The sequence below is a fragment of the Merops nubicus genome, unplaced genomic scaffold (assembly GCF_000691845.1).
Source record: "Merops nubicus isolate BGI_N331 unplaced genomic scaffold, ASM69184v1 scaffold23190, whole genome shotgun sequence".
NCBI classification, from domain to species: Eukaryota; Metazoa; Chordata; class Aves; order Coraciiformes; family Meropidae; genus Merops; species Merops nubicus.
The window spans coordinates 17645-34459 of NW_008582702.1; the positions used below are offsets into that span (position 1 = coordinate 17645).

Genomic DNA, 16815 nt, shown 5'->3' on the forward strand with positions numbered 1-16815 from the left:
GCAATTTTACACTTTGCTTTACAGACTCTGACCTGTAGTCTTTTTTTTTTTTTTCCCTCTTCTCTATGGCTGCTTTATTCTTGTTCTCTTTGACAGCTTCATCTCATTTAAAATGCCAAAGTGAGTCTCAGAGTCTTTAAGGTCCAGATATAAGCTGTTCTGCTTTTCAGATGAAAATGCTACATCTGCTTAGGGAATTTATTGAGGCTATATATTGAAATCTTTTGACTATTATTTCTCCCAAATTACAACTGCATTTTCAAAAGTTTTGTATAGCCCTAACATCAGTGAGTCAAATGAAAAGTTTAAGCATATAGAAAAGAGTACATAGAAAAGAATTGCAGTGTTTTCTGGAAAGTTCTCAAAGATTTCAAATAATTATCTGTTGGTAATATACTTGATCTGGCAAAATAGCAAATGACATAAATTGCGTAATAAAATCAGTTCATGGTCTATAATAATAGATGTGACTCAAATTGATTACCACACTTTTTCCCCTCTTTCTTATTGACACATTACTGGAAACAGATGGGTGGACACATGCCCAATATCTTTCCAAATGGTTTCAGCCTATGAGGGATGCAAACTGATTGAAGTTGCGGTGGTATTAGTTGCTTATATGAACAGCAGATTTTGTAGCTCTCGGTAAGATCTATTGGCTCCCAGTTATTATTCTGAACAAAATTATAGTTTCATAAGTGCTTGAGAATCATGAAATGAGGATGTGAACCTGGCCAAGCTGAACCGTTGTGGGGAATTCAAGGAAGTATTTTTAAAATCTGTTTGATCAGTATTCTACCCAAACTTCATTACCTTTCAGACTTTACTATTCTAATAAGAAATCTTACCAATAAATGATCAAGATTTCAAAAATATATGTACTCCAGTGCTTCTTATTCATGTGAGTTATCGTACCTAGCTCTCCTGCAATTAATACTACATGTTGCTTTGCATCACATTTCTCCCTTCGATGGCAATACCACATTGATGATGGTAATGCTGAACCCCCAGTTCCAGAACACTGAAATTCCAATAGCTTTAATTCTGTGACATTTATTTAGCTCAAAAGCTATGTTCTTGGGGAAAAAGTATGTCCTTGGGAAAACTCACACGTAAACCTCTTCTCAGGAGGTTTCCAACAAAGGAGATCTGACTTCATGTACAGGTAAGCTTGGGATAGTCTTTGATCTAGAATGGCACTTGCCTGTTGCTGCTCCCTGAGCCTGTTAGGAACAGCAACATGTCTTTTCATGTGTAAAATCAATCTGCTAGAATTAGGAACTACTGGCTTTGGCTGATTGGCAAAAAATTGACCTGTCCAGCTGCTTCATTGCTGGAACAAGCATCCATGGGGTCTTTGAGGAACCCTTTGTCTAGGCACTTTGTTCAACAGCTGAGATACAATGAATAGGGGTGTGAGGGGAAACAAAACAAAACAAAAAACAAACACCAAACCAAAAAAACCCAACAGCACACGGTACTATTCTGCTCTTCTGGTCAGGCAAGAAACAGCAGTTTTTCAACAGTGATACCTGAAAGCGTATTCAGATCCTCTGGGTCAGATCCTGTTTAACTCGGTCTCGCTCCACAGCAACGTCACAGCAACACCCGCACTCCAGCGGGAGGGACTGGGCTGTCAGTCAGTCGGAACGTTTCCCCACCTGCCTAACAAGGTGCTAGGTTTCCCTAGGTGCTGAGCCCGACCCTCGGTGAGTGGCAGTGCTGCCATCCAAAGGGTTAACGTCTGTGCCCAGCCCCTGCAGCTTGGGCTGCCTCTTTGTTGGGAAGGAACGGGTCACAATGGACCCTTGAACAACTTTACACAGTCAGGTCTCCTCTGTGTCGGAGGGACGTAGCAGCAGAGAATTGATTCTTGATAGTTATTTTATACAAAAGGTTTTATTTCCCAAGTGTCAAAGTAAGTGTCATTTCTAGAAGGTATTTTCCATTCATGCTTAAGTCTCAGCTATTTTGGAGGCATGTTGGTAAGACATAGAGTGGGCAGACTGGTTTTATTTATTTAAATAGCTGAAAATGTCCTGGTGAGTTTGTTCTCTCTATGTGCTGCTGAACTGACGGTCACTCCCTGTTGGAAAAAAATGCTGTTGGCTGGGTGCCCCTGGGAAGAGCTGGTGGGTGGATGGATTTCAGGACTGCCTCAGAAGACATGGGGAAATTGCAGGCTGTAGACTGCACCTCAGAGCTGAGACAAAGGTGAGCCGTTTCTTTCCCAAAAAAAAACGTAAAAGTTAAATATGGAACAGCAGCAGATGAGTGCTGTGTTGAACTCCATCTGGTTCACCAGAAGCTCTGATGTTTTTTATTACACTTCCCCCCCCAGCTGAGTACCATTCGTACCAGTGTGCCTGTGTTACCTAATCAGAGTGAATTCAGGAATCTGGGCAGAAATGACCACTTGCTACTGGAGTTTCTTCCTCCCTTTGTGTTTTTTTTTTCTTTTTTTTTCTTTTTTTTCTTTTTTTTTTTTTTTTTTTTTTTTTTTTTTTTTTTTTTTTTTTTTGGTTTGGTTTGGTTTGGTTTGGTTTGGGTTTTTTTTTCCTAAACTTGTGTCTGGTGGACTCAAGTCCATAAGCAGTACAACCAGTTTTCACAGGCTGGGGGGCATTGTATTGAAAACCTGAGCAGTCGGGCCATGGAAACACAACAATACTCGTCTGTGTTTAGAACTGGCATGCCCAGGGATCTGGCAAATCACTCATCACCTCTTCCATGCCAGAGTCCCGTCAGGTTTACCTGCCAGAAGCAGATGCTGCACCCAAGGAGGTGTTTAGCGGTGGGCAGAGGGGTTGTGAAAGAAGGCTTTGGGAATCAAACCTGATTAGAATCTGTTGTCTTATGTGGGAAGAGTTGAAAGAAGATCTTTTTCCATGTAATTCCACGCATATTAAATAGAGTAGCTTCACGATGTTTTGTTTCCTCCTGGGTGATCGTCTGGCTCTCCCATTTTATGTGATGTCTTTGGCAATGGTCACCACTGTCCACGGCAGGACACTGTGTCACTAATGTCTGAACAGGACCTGGCACACATCTCCAAGGCTCTGCCGTGGCTTGCTCTTCCAGGCTCATTTCTCACATGGAACTCTTCTAAGGGTTCCCTTCTAGGGAACGTGCTTTGGCTTCAAAAATGTACCCCAGAGAGTAGCAGATCCCAGCCCGATTGCTTTGCTTGGAAAAACATTTTGTCGTTTGTGAAATAATGCTGCTTTGAATGAAGAACAAGCATTAATGATGGTGAATCTGTTAAAGGCCTCCTCTAGCTGGAGTGTAAATAAACCAAGCACAAGTATTCTTATGATTCTAGAAACACACTTTAATGTCAGAAATGGCAAAACCTTTCAGAGAGGATACTTCATTTGGAACTTGGAAAAGTAAAAAATTGCAAGAAATAACCATAGTTTTTCTGCAACCTGTGCAAAACTTTTTTTTTTTTTTTTTTTTTTTAAGCTTTAACAGGTAGAAGTTGTTAATTTGAATTCAGTATGCTTTGAAACCAATTCTACTTATCCAAAATATTGACTACATTTTGGTAGAAAGAACTGAAAATAACCCTTCAAGGTGGCATTGTCAGGTTGGTGAGCACTTTCCTTCCTCAGAGACTTCTATCTGTGGAGACAGGTTTTGTGGAGCTGTGTTCCTCAAGCGTCTGGGCCAGTGCTCTGTGGTGGCAATGCTTTTATGTGGAGACTTCAGAAGTGTGGGTGCCAGTTGAACTCTTCTGTGCGCTGTTCCCAGGCAGGAAGGTTTAACATGGATATACGTCCCTGAAAGGGAGACTCCTCAGGGAATTCCTTGCACCTACTATAAGCACATATTTCCTGATCTTTTTTCAAGATGGATGTTTTTGGTGAATCTATGAAACAAGAATTCTGTTCTTTATTGCTACATTATCTTGCCCACATTTTAGAAACTTCACTAGTTCTGGGAGAATTCTTTGATTTGTTTAGTCTAACCATAAAAGTTCCTTGAGAAAATGCCTGGAATTTATTGTGATAGCATTGTGTTTTCCTCTTTAAAAAATGGTTGACTTTAACAACAGAAGATAAAAGCTGAATTCCAGCTTGAGATTTGACCTGCCATAATGAGAGGCAGATTGCACAATTTTAATGGAAATAGGAGCACAGGCATTTAAAGAAGTGAAGATCAAACCAAGTCCTTGTCATCTGCTGGATGAGGCAACGTGCTGTGCTTTTTTCCAACATCAGTAATTCCACAATATTTCCTTTCATAACAACACAGAGCAGTTGTGATTATTGTAGCAGCAGATAAACAGCCATAAACGAGGACTGCCCTCTTCCAAGGGATACGGGAATAACAAGGATGCTTTCCCTTCCCCTTTATAAAGAGGGTTTATGTTTCATTGTATCTTAGTTCTGGTATCTGATATTAGAAGGGGAATTCTCCCCAGTTTTCATTTTGCAGGGATTTCTAGAAGAGGTAGGGGCTACATTTCCTACCATTATGGGCTGTTGTAACCTAATTGTTGAAGGCTGAGTTTGGAAAGGAAGACATTTTTAAAAAAAAAGAGAATTAGTGATTATCTGACCTTGTCATGGACCAAAATCCATGGCAGGAGCATCTCTAGTTTCAGGTCTGTGTTTCCTAGGGGAGCTTGGAAATATGAGAGCTTTATCTGTTGCAAGTTTCACTGGAAGGTCCCATGAAAGCAGTCAAGCCAAGTTCATTGGGAGATGGAGAAAATACTATGAAAATAATTTTAAAAAATGTTAATTTAAAAAAAATGCTGGTGTTTTAAGATTTTGGTGGTGAACACTGTAAAAATCAGGTCTGAGTGGTTTTGAATGACCACAGCCTTGACAAAGCATGAGGATATATTTGCTGTAATGTGACAGCTTTTTGACTGACTTGAAGCCACACCATTTCATCTTGATTTCCAGGGGAAAAATCTGGTGTTAATTTCTGGAGGCCACTGAATTTGCTTGTTCTCTCATACTTCTGTTCTCCCACAGATGCTTTCTGACAGCATGATGATAGCTAGGTGTTGCTTCTATAATATGATGGGTTAATGTTTTGTCTTTACCTCAACATCACTTTAGAGTATCCAAGAATCTATTTTTAACAATGTTTTTTTTCCTCTTTTTAAGGAAGGTTAAAGACTTTATTCAGCTTGCTCTTGTCACAATAGAAGAAAAACAGTCATGCAGTCCAGGTTGCGACTGATATGTCTTGCTCCCTGAAATACCCATACTAAAAATTTGTCTAATCTGCTTTGGGTCATAGATGATAAAATTTTAGTCTTTGTCCTTGTGAAAATACTTTTTAGTCAATGGCTTTTCTTGTCTGGAAGCTATTGGTTTTGTTAACCTCTTGGGTTATTTTTTTTCTCTAGTTGTATCTGATTATTTCCTATTTTAAATCCTTTTCTATTGAGCATATTAATTTTCTTCTTTGTAACTCACAATTCTTCCTCACTGCCTTTAATATTCATCTCTTTTAAGTCTGTCTTAAGGTATTGCTTGTGTTTAGTTCTGCATCTTTACTCCCAATTGGTCTAACTCCTTAATTAACCATGCAGCTTTTCTTTGAACAACTTGTTTCCATAGAAATATCTTTCTTGATGTCTACTGGAATAGTCACAGCTGAAGTCAGATCTCTTGATCTCCTATGTTAGCTCATGATCATCAGCAAGGAAAATGGAAAACAATTACTTTGGGTTCTTCCTAAAAGAAAGTCAGAAATGAATTTCCATTCAGCTTTGATTCCTAAAAAGTGTTTGTTGTGGGAGGCAGTAAAAGGGAGCAATGGGGAGAAAGGAGAGGCGATAGCTGGTAAATGTATTTGCATGGGAAGTATTCCACTGACATCAGAATTAAAATATTCAAGAAGCTTGGCTCTAATGAGATGTGACTCCGTTTCTTGGCACAGTGCCTGATAATATAACTTCAGGAACTTGGGGCTTTTGTACAGTTTTGGTTAAGTATGAGTGAGGGATTTAGAAGCAGCAGGCTCATTTATTAAAATGATTGATTTTCTTCATGCAGTATTTTTTGCAGTTGTTTAAAATGACCCACTCTGGGATTGTCTTTCACCATATTTGAGCAAGGTGGAATGTGGCTGGTTTGGAGATGCCGTGTACTGCACCCCTACATGTGCTGACCTACAGTCGGGCTGTGGCCAAGTTAAGTCAGCTCCTCAGAAAGGCTCTGGAGAGTGTTCAGCAAGGGCAAGTGGTTTCAGAACAGAGGGAATCAAGCACTAATGACCATTTGGGGAAAAGATTCCATTTTCCATGCTTCAGTCCAAAACAATGGTGAAAGTTTTGGGGCTTTAGTAGCGTTATCGGGTGGTCCTTGGTGAGCTGCAGAGCTGCGAGTGGTAAAGCCCAGGTGAGCAGGGAATAGATTTTCTTGTTGTCTTTCCTTCTGGCATGGGAACCTCCATCGGCAGCCCCACAGATCTGCAGCCAGGCAGCTAGGAGTGGAGGGTTGGACACACTGCAAAAACACCCAAATTCCTTCTGATACCGAGACATCATTATTCCAGACATTCTTCTGAAAACAGTAATTCCTACTTCAGGTGTAGGTGCTAAGTGCCAGCTTCTGTAGAGTGTAAACTTACTGTGTGTGGGCTGAACCTCCTCTAGTCAGCGGCTGCTGCAGAGGCCCCCCAGGTTCGTTGCCCTACAGGATGGATGCAATGATCACAAAAGGGGAACCTGATCCCTTCCTGAAAAGCCTTCAGGAATACCTCACTTAACGCTGTGTCACACTGAAGTAGTCCCCCCAGTAAGATCTTCTGTAGGCCTTCTCTTGATCAGTTACCAACACAACACTAGGAAGCTTACCATAAGTTTATTGTTAAAGTAACATAAGCAGCTAAAAGAGAGGGGAAAAAAGAGCATTTTAGGGCTATGCAGTGTCACCTCATGGCAAATGCCCAGAGGAAAATGAATGGGAAAGAAACTGCATGTTCTAGTTGGAGCATTTCTATCGTATGGAAGCAGCCTACTGATGTTATCCACACATTTAAATTGCACATTCTGTCTCCCTAACCCAAGCACATAGCTGAAAATTTATTCAGTGCAGGGTGTGTACTTTTTTATATTGCTTGGGTGGGTCTGGCAAAAAGCATTTTCTTAGCTAACCACGGCTAAACACTGTATATCACACTGCCCTAATTTCTTTTCTATTGTGAAGCCCGGTGCCAAAGTCAAACATCTTTTTTATTTTGCCATACAAATCACCAGTCTAGGAAGCAACTGCGCTACAAAGTAAGTTGTAAGTCTGTGCAAATTTTGCATTTGGTTGTTAGGGAGAAAACAAATCTAATGATAATGAAACACACCCATAAATTGCAACTTCGTTTAGGTATAATGATCATTAATGAGATTGAGGTAAATGAAATGAACAAAAAAAGGTGTTAGTTCACTTCCTAAATCTTCATTTAGGAAAAAAAAATCCACATCCAGAAGAATTCCTGGTTTAAATGGAAAATTTATACTTATCCACTGCATTCAATTTCTTTCTTTTTTTTTTTTCTCTCCTTGTGTTTTAAGCTCCGAACTGTAAGAATCGAAATGTTACAAGAAGTTGTCCTACAGAAATCCAGTGTCTGATTGGGTTATCTGGAGTGGTTCAGAGAACTGTATTATCTTTTGATCTCTGTAAGTTAACACAGCTTCCCACCCTTATGTCTGCCTCATAAAACTGTGATGCCTAACAGTTCAGCAGATATAAAATTAACCAGCCCACATGACACTTTACCTTGTTGAGTACTCTCACACAAGGTTTCATTAGGCTGTAAAGGCTGACCGTGTATTTTTTATTAGAAATCTGCAGTTTTGTCTTACTCATCTTGCCTTAAAAATCAGCTCAAAAGTTTTTATTTTTTTAAAAAATAAATCTGATGTGACAAAACAGACTACCTACATTTGGAGCTTGGGGGGCGGTGGCTATATTAGTTTAGGTCAGTAAAATGGTGCCGTTGAAAGTAGAAAATAAAATCATAGCAGCAATGAACTACAGGAAATTCAGAGAGATCAAGTTAGTTGCAGAGCTCATGAGGCGTGCTAACATTTTTAGCACACAGATTCATTGCTCAGCTGCATACAAATTTTTTAGACCACGAACTATTTTTTGTCTAGACTAAGTCTATATATGCAAAAGAAAAGTAAAGGTTCTGCCTGTTCCACAAACACTATTGTGGCAAGGGACCTAACTGTAGCACAACAACTGGATCGTGTGGCTGGGTCACGCTCCGTAGGTGGGCCCAGGCCCTGGATTTAATCATGGAGCCCAGCTCCTATTCCATCTAATGTCAGGAAGGAGAAGTCTGCTCTAGGCACAGAATCTCCTTTGCAGGATGAAATGTCAGCCTCAACTTTTTGTGTGCAGGGTAGAGGCAGCATCGCTCTAGGTATTTGTTAAGAAGGAAAAAAAATGAATGGTAGCCAATTGTGTAAAACTTTGAGTAATCCATCGATATGACATTGACAATTTGTTAAACCACTGAGGTAAGCCAGCAGCTTAGCCATGAAGCATTGGTTTGCCTTCAGTGACCCCTTCACTCCACGTGAACACAGGTACTTGGAATGAGGTGGCTGCTCTCTAGAGCCAGGTGCTCCCTCCAGGTGGGCGTCTCTAGGGCACCCATCCTGCCCCGGGCAGGTGGGTGCTGGATGGGACCTTCTGGCTTTGGGGAAAGCTGCTGCTGGAGCCCTGGGGACAGCCCTTGCAGCTGGGCCACCTGTGCCCAAGGAGACAGCCCCAGAGCCCCACCCCACGGGCCACAGGAACCCCCAGAGACACCTCCCCGCTGTGGTGGGTGGGAGCCCAGGTGGGTGCTGCAGAGACCTTCACTCCTCTTCTGCAGTGCTGCTTCCCCAGCAGGTCCTGGCTGCCTGTGCTGCAGCTTGTGCTCTCCTAGCAGCTGCTGCTTCTGCTCGTACTTGGGGTGCGTTTAAGACATGGTAAGTAAATTTTCTGACTCTGCTGCAAATCTTTGAACATCAGCAAGCATCACGAGGGTATATTGACCAAGCAAAAGAATGCCCATTGACCTGGACTTGACAGCTGTAAGCAGGCTGAGCACAGCACACCCGCAGCACACCTGATAAACCAACTTTCTTTTGAAGATCAGCACTTACTGGCCAGCCTCGGATAGCTGAAATAGTTCCTCACATGCAGGTTGAATGTATAGCCCATGCAGTGGTGTTATTGGCATTTTGAAGAATTAAGGAAAACTTAGTGCCACACAATGAAAAAGCACGGGCAATATGCTTGTTGTGGTGTCTGTGCTATAGGCTTATTGAGGTTGGCTCTACTGGAAACAAGCAGCTACCCTGCCTGTTACAGTTCCTCCTAGGAATTTTGCATTGAATATTTCTGTCATGTGCAAGGGTGCTGAAAAAGACCCAGCCATAAGGAGCTGCTGCGTCAGAGAAACGTTGTACCCGTTCCTGGCTTACAGCCAGCAGGGGAGGGAGCACAGGGAAGCAACCTGTCTGGGACTAGACTGCAGGAAGATCAATCCCCTCTCTCTTGTCCCCTTTGCTTGGATAAGAACCTTCAGCTGTGGAGCTGGACATTAGTGAGTTACATTCTCATTTTTCCTAAAGTCAATGGCAGTTAGATACTTAATTCCCTTGAGCCCTTTGAAATTCTTGTGGAGCAAACCATGTCTTCTCTAACTTACCTAGAAGCAATTAAACCATTGACAAGCTAGTTAATGTGGTCTGCAAAGAAAATACCTTTAAACTTGTCTAGGTCCCAGTGACTGACACGGGAGCCTAATGATGAGGATCCAAGATCCTAATGTCAGGCTTGGGAGTCCTGGTAGTCAGCTTGGGAAGCTCATGCCAAGGAGCTGGGTAAAGATGCGATGAAGGTTGCCACAAGGTACTGGGACACACCGCAGTTCCCAGTTGTGAGAACTGAAGAGCTGGCTGCAGTTCCAAAACACCAACATGGTAGTAAAGAAGAAATGAAAGGACAAATATCCTGGCCTTTTCATTTTCCAGACATTTATAATCACTCTCTGTATGGAACCTAAGTTATCCTGGCAAAATTCCAAGCAATAATCCATTTTTATTCCCTCCTCTTCCTCAAGGGGGTTAAAGGGCACGTCCCTGCATGTGCCCACCACTGCTCTTGTCTTGCCTCTGGTGCTCTTTGGAAATTGTGGCAGCCAACTCAAAAAGCTAAAGCATCACAAATCTGGTCTTGCCAAAAAAGAAGTGAATCGTTCCTGCATCCTGGGAATAAAGTTCATTGTACTTATGCTTTTCACATAGAAATTTGCATATTTGGATTTTCTTTAGCACATGTATTTTTATAAATGTGAAGTACAGTTTGACACTCTTCTTTAGTTGAAATTTGTGATCATCTTGTAGTAAGACTGACTGACCTGTTTCATATACAGCTTCTCACTGGGTTCAGTTGCTGCCTCTCCCTTGTTAGGAAAGTGTTTCGTCTTGTCAGGAACACCTCTCAGAGAGAATGCCTACATCTCAGCACAGATATCTTTTCATTTTTGCAAGCAGTCTTGTTAACACTGATGTTCATTCTGATAGGGGTTTAATACACATTGTAGCATCTGGTTTCTACGTACCTGATGAGTCTGTTTGCTCTCCAGCCTGCCAACAGGGCAGTGCTCAGATGGGAAATGCAGTTTTTCAGGTCTCAAGCCCAATGGGTGAAGGAGACGAAGTGTCAGCCAAGCTGATGCTCTGGACAGAATGGCAGCGCAGTGGGAGTGGGACAGCAGCCGTGAAGGGCAGGGGCTGCTGGGGTCGTTGAGGCAGGCAGGCTGTGGCACAGCCATTGTGTCGAATGCTGTTTTCAGTGGGACTGGGCTGAATCATCTTGTCGAGGTTTGAGGTCAGGGCTGCCTCGGGACCTGTAACAGATGCTCTCTGGTAACCCCTCTCTCCTCCCAGAGGGAAAGAGAAAGGGAATAAGGGAGAGAAGTAAGAAAAGAAAACTAAAGCAGCTTTAATGGACATAATAAAATGGAATAGATGCAAATGTATACAAACCCAAGATCAAACCCACTCCCCTAATGGCAATACATCACCCCCACCACGGGTGCCACGGAGCAGGCGCTGGGGAAGCCCCAGACTGGCCTCAGCAGCAGATGGGAACTGGATTCAGGAGCTGGATTCTGGAACTGCATTCAAGAACACAAGGACTGGGATCCAAGGCAGAACAGCCAGAGTCCTCCTTGGACGCTGGCTGTTGAAGAAGAGGCTTGAGCCTGGTGATCCCTCAGCTTTATACGGAATATGACGGATGCGGGATGGAATCCCTCGCTGGTCAGCTGAGCTGGTTGAGTGAGTCTGCTGGGTTTTTCTAAGGGAAAATCACTTTGTGCAGACTTTTAGTGTTAGACTGGTCACCCTCCTGGCTCTTCTCTGCAGAGTTTTCTCCTTTCCTGTTTTGCTCTGTGAGTACAACAGCTGTATTTTATCAGTCCCCTGTTGTGGTATTCAGTAAATCCTCTGTTATGATAAAGATTGTGATACATTGTGGCACTGAGTATAGGAATAAATGTAGGCATAGTATATATAGGCTATTGTGGAAGAAATTAGCTTCTGTTGTGCAGCTTGATGAAAAAAAAAAAAGGAGTCATACATCTGTTTTATGTAGAAATACCCTTATCGTCCTGTGGTATTGCTTTATTCTCAGATGAAAAAGCCATGGAGTTTTGTGCAGAAAAGACTTTGTTGTAGATGGCATTGTTCAAATGAATCAAGCAATAATGGAAATAATTTTAAGTTTAGAAGCAGAATAATAAAATCATGGAAATTCTGTAGCTTTTTTGATGAGTTTCTTCACTCTGTTGAACTGATGACTTACAGAGAAGTTATAGCAAAGCAAGCAGTGAATTTGAACAGGTATGTGTGTGAAGTGCCTCAGAATTCTAATCTTTGAGTGTACCTGTAAAGAAAATACTTTTAAGAAACAGGTGTGCTCCTGTAGCCTAGCATACTACATTCTAAGGTATTTTAAAGACATTTCTTTCTACTGAATGTGCTTGATTTTAAGGTACATGTAAAACATTTCTTTCAAAGTAGCCTTTGCCTTTTGTTTGGTGCCTGTTGTACTGTGTGCTGCAGTGCACACAGACATACAAGTGTAGTATGGGAATCCTCTCCTCTTCAACAGACTATTTCTAGTCCTGGCAGAGTTTGGAGCCTGCTGGCATGTACTTGTGCTAAAGATGTTTATGTTTTGAGGCACCGAGTGAGTGTTCTGTGATTCAGTGAAGTTATATGCTGCTCCTGTGGGAATTTTACAGTACTGGCCGTAGGGCTTTATGAATTGTCACAAAATGAGCTGTTAATGCTTGACATCTGCTGTGCTGAAGCGACTGCCAAGCTGCGTGGGTAGTTGGCAAGGAAATAAATATTGACAGACCCTAGCAACAGGTACTCCTGAGAACTCTTGTTCTGGGAATGCTTAGGCTGTGTCCAGCGTTGTTAATGTTGTGATAGCATTTAAGTTTATTTATAGGATCTGTTTGTGTCTTATCACCATCTCTCAGAACTGGAATGCATGAATGGGCTTTGCTGTGCGAGGGCATAGACATGTGTCTCATATGCCCTTCTCTGGTGACTCCTTTTGACATATACCAGATGCTTCACTGTCCAAATCTCAGGGGTAGCTGATGTACACCAGTGTATGGTATCTCAAGAGTGTGCTCGAATCCCAACTCTCGTATGTTTGCTGTCTCTGCTGTGCTGGAGTGACTACTTCGGAACTCTGTACATATCTGGGTTGAGTACAAGAATTGCTTTCTTTTTAGTAACATACTATCGAAACATTCATATACAAGATCTTCTGCAGATCCACCAGATAAAATTAGCTTCCTTATATTATGCAAGCACTAAGTCTTGTGAGTACTCTAAGTGAACAATTTTGTGTTCTCTTTGCAGAAATTGAAGCCAGAGAAGCCTGTGACTGGCTGAGAGCTGCTGGTTTTCCTCAGTATGCCCAGCTCTTTGAAGGTATGATCCCAAAGGCTTGTCAAGCAGCTGACACTGAATTCAAGTACAACTGTGCATAAATAATCTTTCAGAATCTGACACTTTTGGTGGAAGCACTTCGGAATTCTATAATGTCTTCATGAAAACCTGTAGAAAAATTGCAGCCTGGTCTTTGCTCTTGCAGAAGTAACATCTTAATTAGGACAGCATGGACTCAGTAGAACCAAATCTTTACTGGTTTTTGTTCAGTTGTAACTCAGTCAAATTTCTGCTTTTGTGATTTTTAGTTGCTTATAATTTTCTCAAGCTCTTTATCCTTGAAGTGTTGGGGGTTTTTTTCCAACTCACTGATTGCAATGAAAACTCATCTAAGGCTCTCCAGCCTTTCAGTGTTGGAAAAAACATCATCTTGCAGTCCTAAGTTTTTAGAACAGAAGCACCCAGCTGGTCAAACAATGCGATTTCACCATGTCTTCATGTTGTTAAAGCTACAAAGGGGGCTTATTACTTGTGGGGGAGATATGGATTTGTTATGAGCTTGTATAATTTTCAGACAACACTTGTGTTTGTACATGAAGCTGTTCTTCTTTAAAATATGTTTATGGTTACAAACACTGAATGTAACAAAAGCTAATCTATTTTTAAGAGAGATTTTATCAAAGAACTACGGTTAAAAGAACAAATAGTAACTTCTGCCTTCTCTTATTCCCACCTCCCCTGTTCTTTGCAAAATTAAAAGTTGGAAGTCAAGCAACAGAGCCAAATTCGAAAGCTGCACAAAACATGTTGTGTCATGGAAATGTTTCCTGTCTAACTACAGCAGATTTTATTATAGAAGCTGTCACTCTTACAGTTTGTCATAAGTGTACCTTGATGTACTTCTGGATAGCAAATCTTTGTACTACCTTGCTGTTTATGCAGTGTCTTGACTTGATGAGGTAAATTAAGCTCAAAAAGTAAACCAAGAAAATACTGATGGATCTCACTGGTTCCCTCATCTGCAAGGCTAGATCTCAGAAACTGAAGCAATTAACTCTTTAGCTGAGGTATCAATTAGCTTCAAGCACAGCATCATTTGTCAGGCTCACAACGCCCCAGAGCGTATGCCATGTGCTGTGTGGTACCTTACCATCAACAAAAGCTCATGGAAAATACTCCTGGTTGCATACTGTACTTGAAGACAGAAGGTAGAGAGAACCTAACCAAAGCAAAATTAATTTTGTATTTCTTGGCTATAGCACCTAGTCACTGCAAGCTCCTGGAAATGCAGCAAATACTTGTTTACCTGTGACTAATGCCACCAAGCAGATACCTACACTTGTTCTCCACTTGCTCTAGGGAACTGATCTTCACTCACTTGAAGAACATTTCTGTGAATATATAGAAATTAGTTTAGGTTTATTTCAACTATGATAAATATGTTGTGAAATTCAAAGTCTTTGCAATTATAACTCAGATTTCAGACTCAGTTTCTTGGTTCACAGATATGCAGTTTCCTATTGATGTAAAAACAGTGAGGAAGGATCATGAATTTTTAGATGGAGATGCCATTGAATCACTATTCAGGTAACTATTAATTCTGAATCATCTTTAATACTTGCCAGCTCCATAGTTATTTGTCATTCAGCTTTTCATGCCTTAGTTTTTGTCAGGGACTAACAAAGTCACCAATGCTGAAGCTGAAGAAAATCTCTTAAGCACATACTTTAGTGCAACTGAAATTGGTTAAGGATTTAATGGTGAAGCAAGCATGTGTCTGCACTTCTTCAGCCAAGGTCTTAGTGATGTTATCCTGAGCAACAGGTCTGTCTTCTCTGTACTGTGAAATGTCTGCAGGCTGAGAAAGAACCACCAGTTCCCTGCAAGCACATGGTAGCCCAATAGTTTGCTCTTTGGAATGGCACCTTATGGAGTGCAGGGATTTCCTCACACTAGTGAGCTTCCCTGGAGCTGTTCTACGAGATAAACAGCAAAAACGATCTGTAGAAGAGATATATTTTCTGGTTTGTTGTCCTGAATAGGTTTTTGAGTGAGAAGCAAAGGCGCTGATTTAAAACTGTTTTTTTGCCACAGCTGTTCACAGCACAGGAGTGAGATTGCATCATCAGTGCAAAGTCAAACTCATTGCTCTTTGGACTTTCCCCATGTCGGAGTGCCAGGATAGTACAGAGGCATGTTACTTATTGAAGGTTTTTAAACCTTCTTATTATGAAATTATTTAGGAGGTGAACTCCAGACTATTTGTGCCACACGTCTTGGCTGATCCAAGGGACACAATAAGAACTTTTAGCTCTTCAGGGACTGAGAACTTCCCCTTCTGGCAAAGCAGTGTGGTCCTTTTCTGTAATGTTAGGTCACCTGAAGTCCAGCTCTTGTAACAGGAGCACCAACAGGAGCTGTTTGCATATACAGCTCTAATGCACAGCAGATATTAGAGAACTTTGGATGTATTTTGTTTCTTGGCATGACTTCTGTCCTGAGTGTTCCTTGAAGGCTGTCAGTGTGCATCCCTGTTTATGATATATACTTGACAGTTAAGTGACTGACTCGTTTGGGGCCTTATTGGTTCCACAAGTTTTAATTAAACCGGTAGATAATAAAGGCCTTCACAGGATACAGGTTAATGTCTTTGTATTTGAAAATTTTAAAAATTTTGAAAATGTTAAAATAAAGTTTAAAATACATTCTGAAACTGTAGACATTGTGGGGTTGTTGGTGTTGGTTTTGGAAAAATGGGTGGAGTACCTCTAGCAGAATGTCAGTCTTTGATGCCAGTAATGAAGACTCTATGGTGAAAGTTCACCACTAGTTTGGTGCATGTTTGTTTTAAAGAAATAGAACAGTTTAAATTTAAACCTTCTTTTTTCTTACTCCCTAGGCGGTTGAACACATTGAACAAGTGTGCAGCGATGAAAGTCGAAATAAGCCATCAGAGGAAATATGTATGTTTCTAAAATACAGTTAATTTTCTCATTAAAAATGTATTTAGCTATTGTAACAAAACCCTGTTTTTAAAAGGTGTATGAAGGGTTAGCAATTTCTGAACTTCTTTTTCTATTCTCTTCCATTGTGCAAAGCTCTTCCATTTGTGTTTTCTGCTGAAAAAAACACAGTGATAAAGGTTAAAATTGTGCAATGTTCATTTTGTAACTTTGTAAGGTAGGCTAGGAGTGGGTTTTCAAACAGTTTTTACAAATAATTTGATACACAGTACTGTCCAGTAGCTGCAGCAAAAAGTCCCACCTCAGCACATCTTTTATTGCTATCCTAAGTAATTTCATATATTATATAAGGCCTGAAAGTGAAATTTCACTCACGTTGACTAAACAAAGGATAAGAAATTAAAATGGACAACCTTAATAATGTCAGTCAATACTGAAAGTCCAGCCAATAGATGTTGGACAGGTTTTAGTTGTGCTGGCGTTGTTCTCGCCTGCAAAAAATGTGTTGCCTCTAACACAGAGTCATAGCCACATCTTGGCAGGTTAGCACCAGCATTATAAAGCCTCTTAGGTATCATGAGTTATCTGCAGGACTAGCAAGAAAATGGTGTCATCTTTTGGGGAAACATCTATGTTTTTGAAAGTCCCACTCTGCTGTCAGGGAAGAATGTCAGGGGCAAGAGAAAGTCCACAGAGAAGAGACAGGTCATTTCCATCTCTCTAACAGTTTGCTGGCCAGACACATGGTATGGGGACAATGCAGGAAATGCAGCACCTGGGCACATGGCCGGAGAGGCTGAGGTCTCCAAGAGACTGTGCCAGATACTGATGTACAGTCTCACAGTCCCACAGCCAAATGCCTCTCTACCTGAAAATGGATGAGTTTTGGTCACAGAAGCATGAAAGAGT

At 41.3% G+C, this 16815-nt stretch overlaps 1 protein-coding gene across 1 annotated transcript in view; it reads left to right on the forward strand.

Annotated features, from left to right (window-relative positions):
* Window positions 1–11156: 11156 nt before the first annotated feature.
* Window positions 11157–16815, forward strand: part of LOC103771235 (rho GTPase-activating protein 7-like) — a gene marked incomplete at its 5' end in the record, with an annotated part of 14448 nt that continues 8789 nt past the window's right edge. The window contains 4 exons of the mRNA XM_008938528.1: window positions 11157–11235; window positions 12914–12985; window positions 14449–14530; window positions 15843–15906. Coding sequence (XP_008936776.1) covers window positions 11157–11235; window positions 12914–12985; window positions 14449–14530; window positions 15843–15906 — 297 coding nt within the window. The remainder of the gene's footprint in view (window positions 11236–12913; window positions 12986–14448; window positions 14531–15842; window positions 15907–16815) is intronic.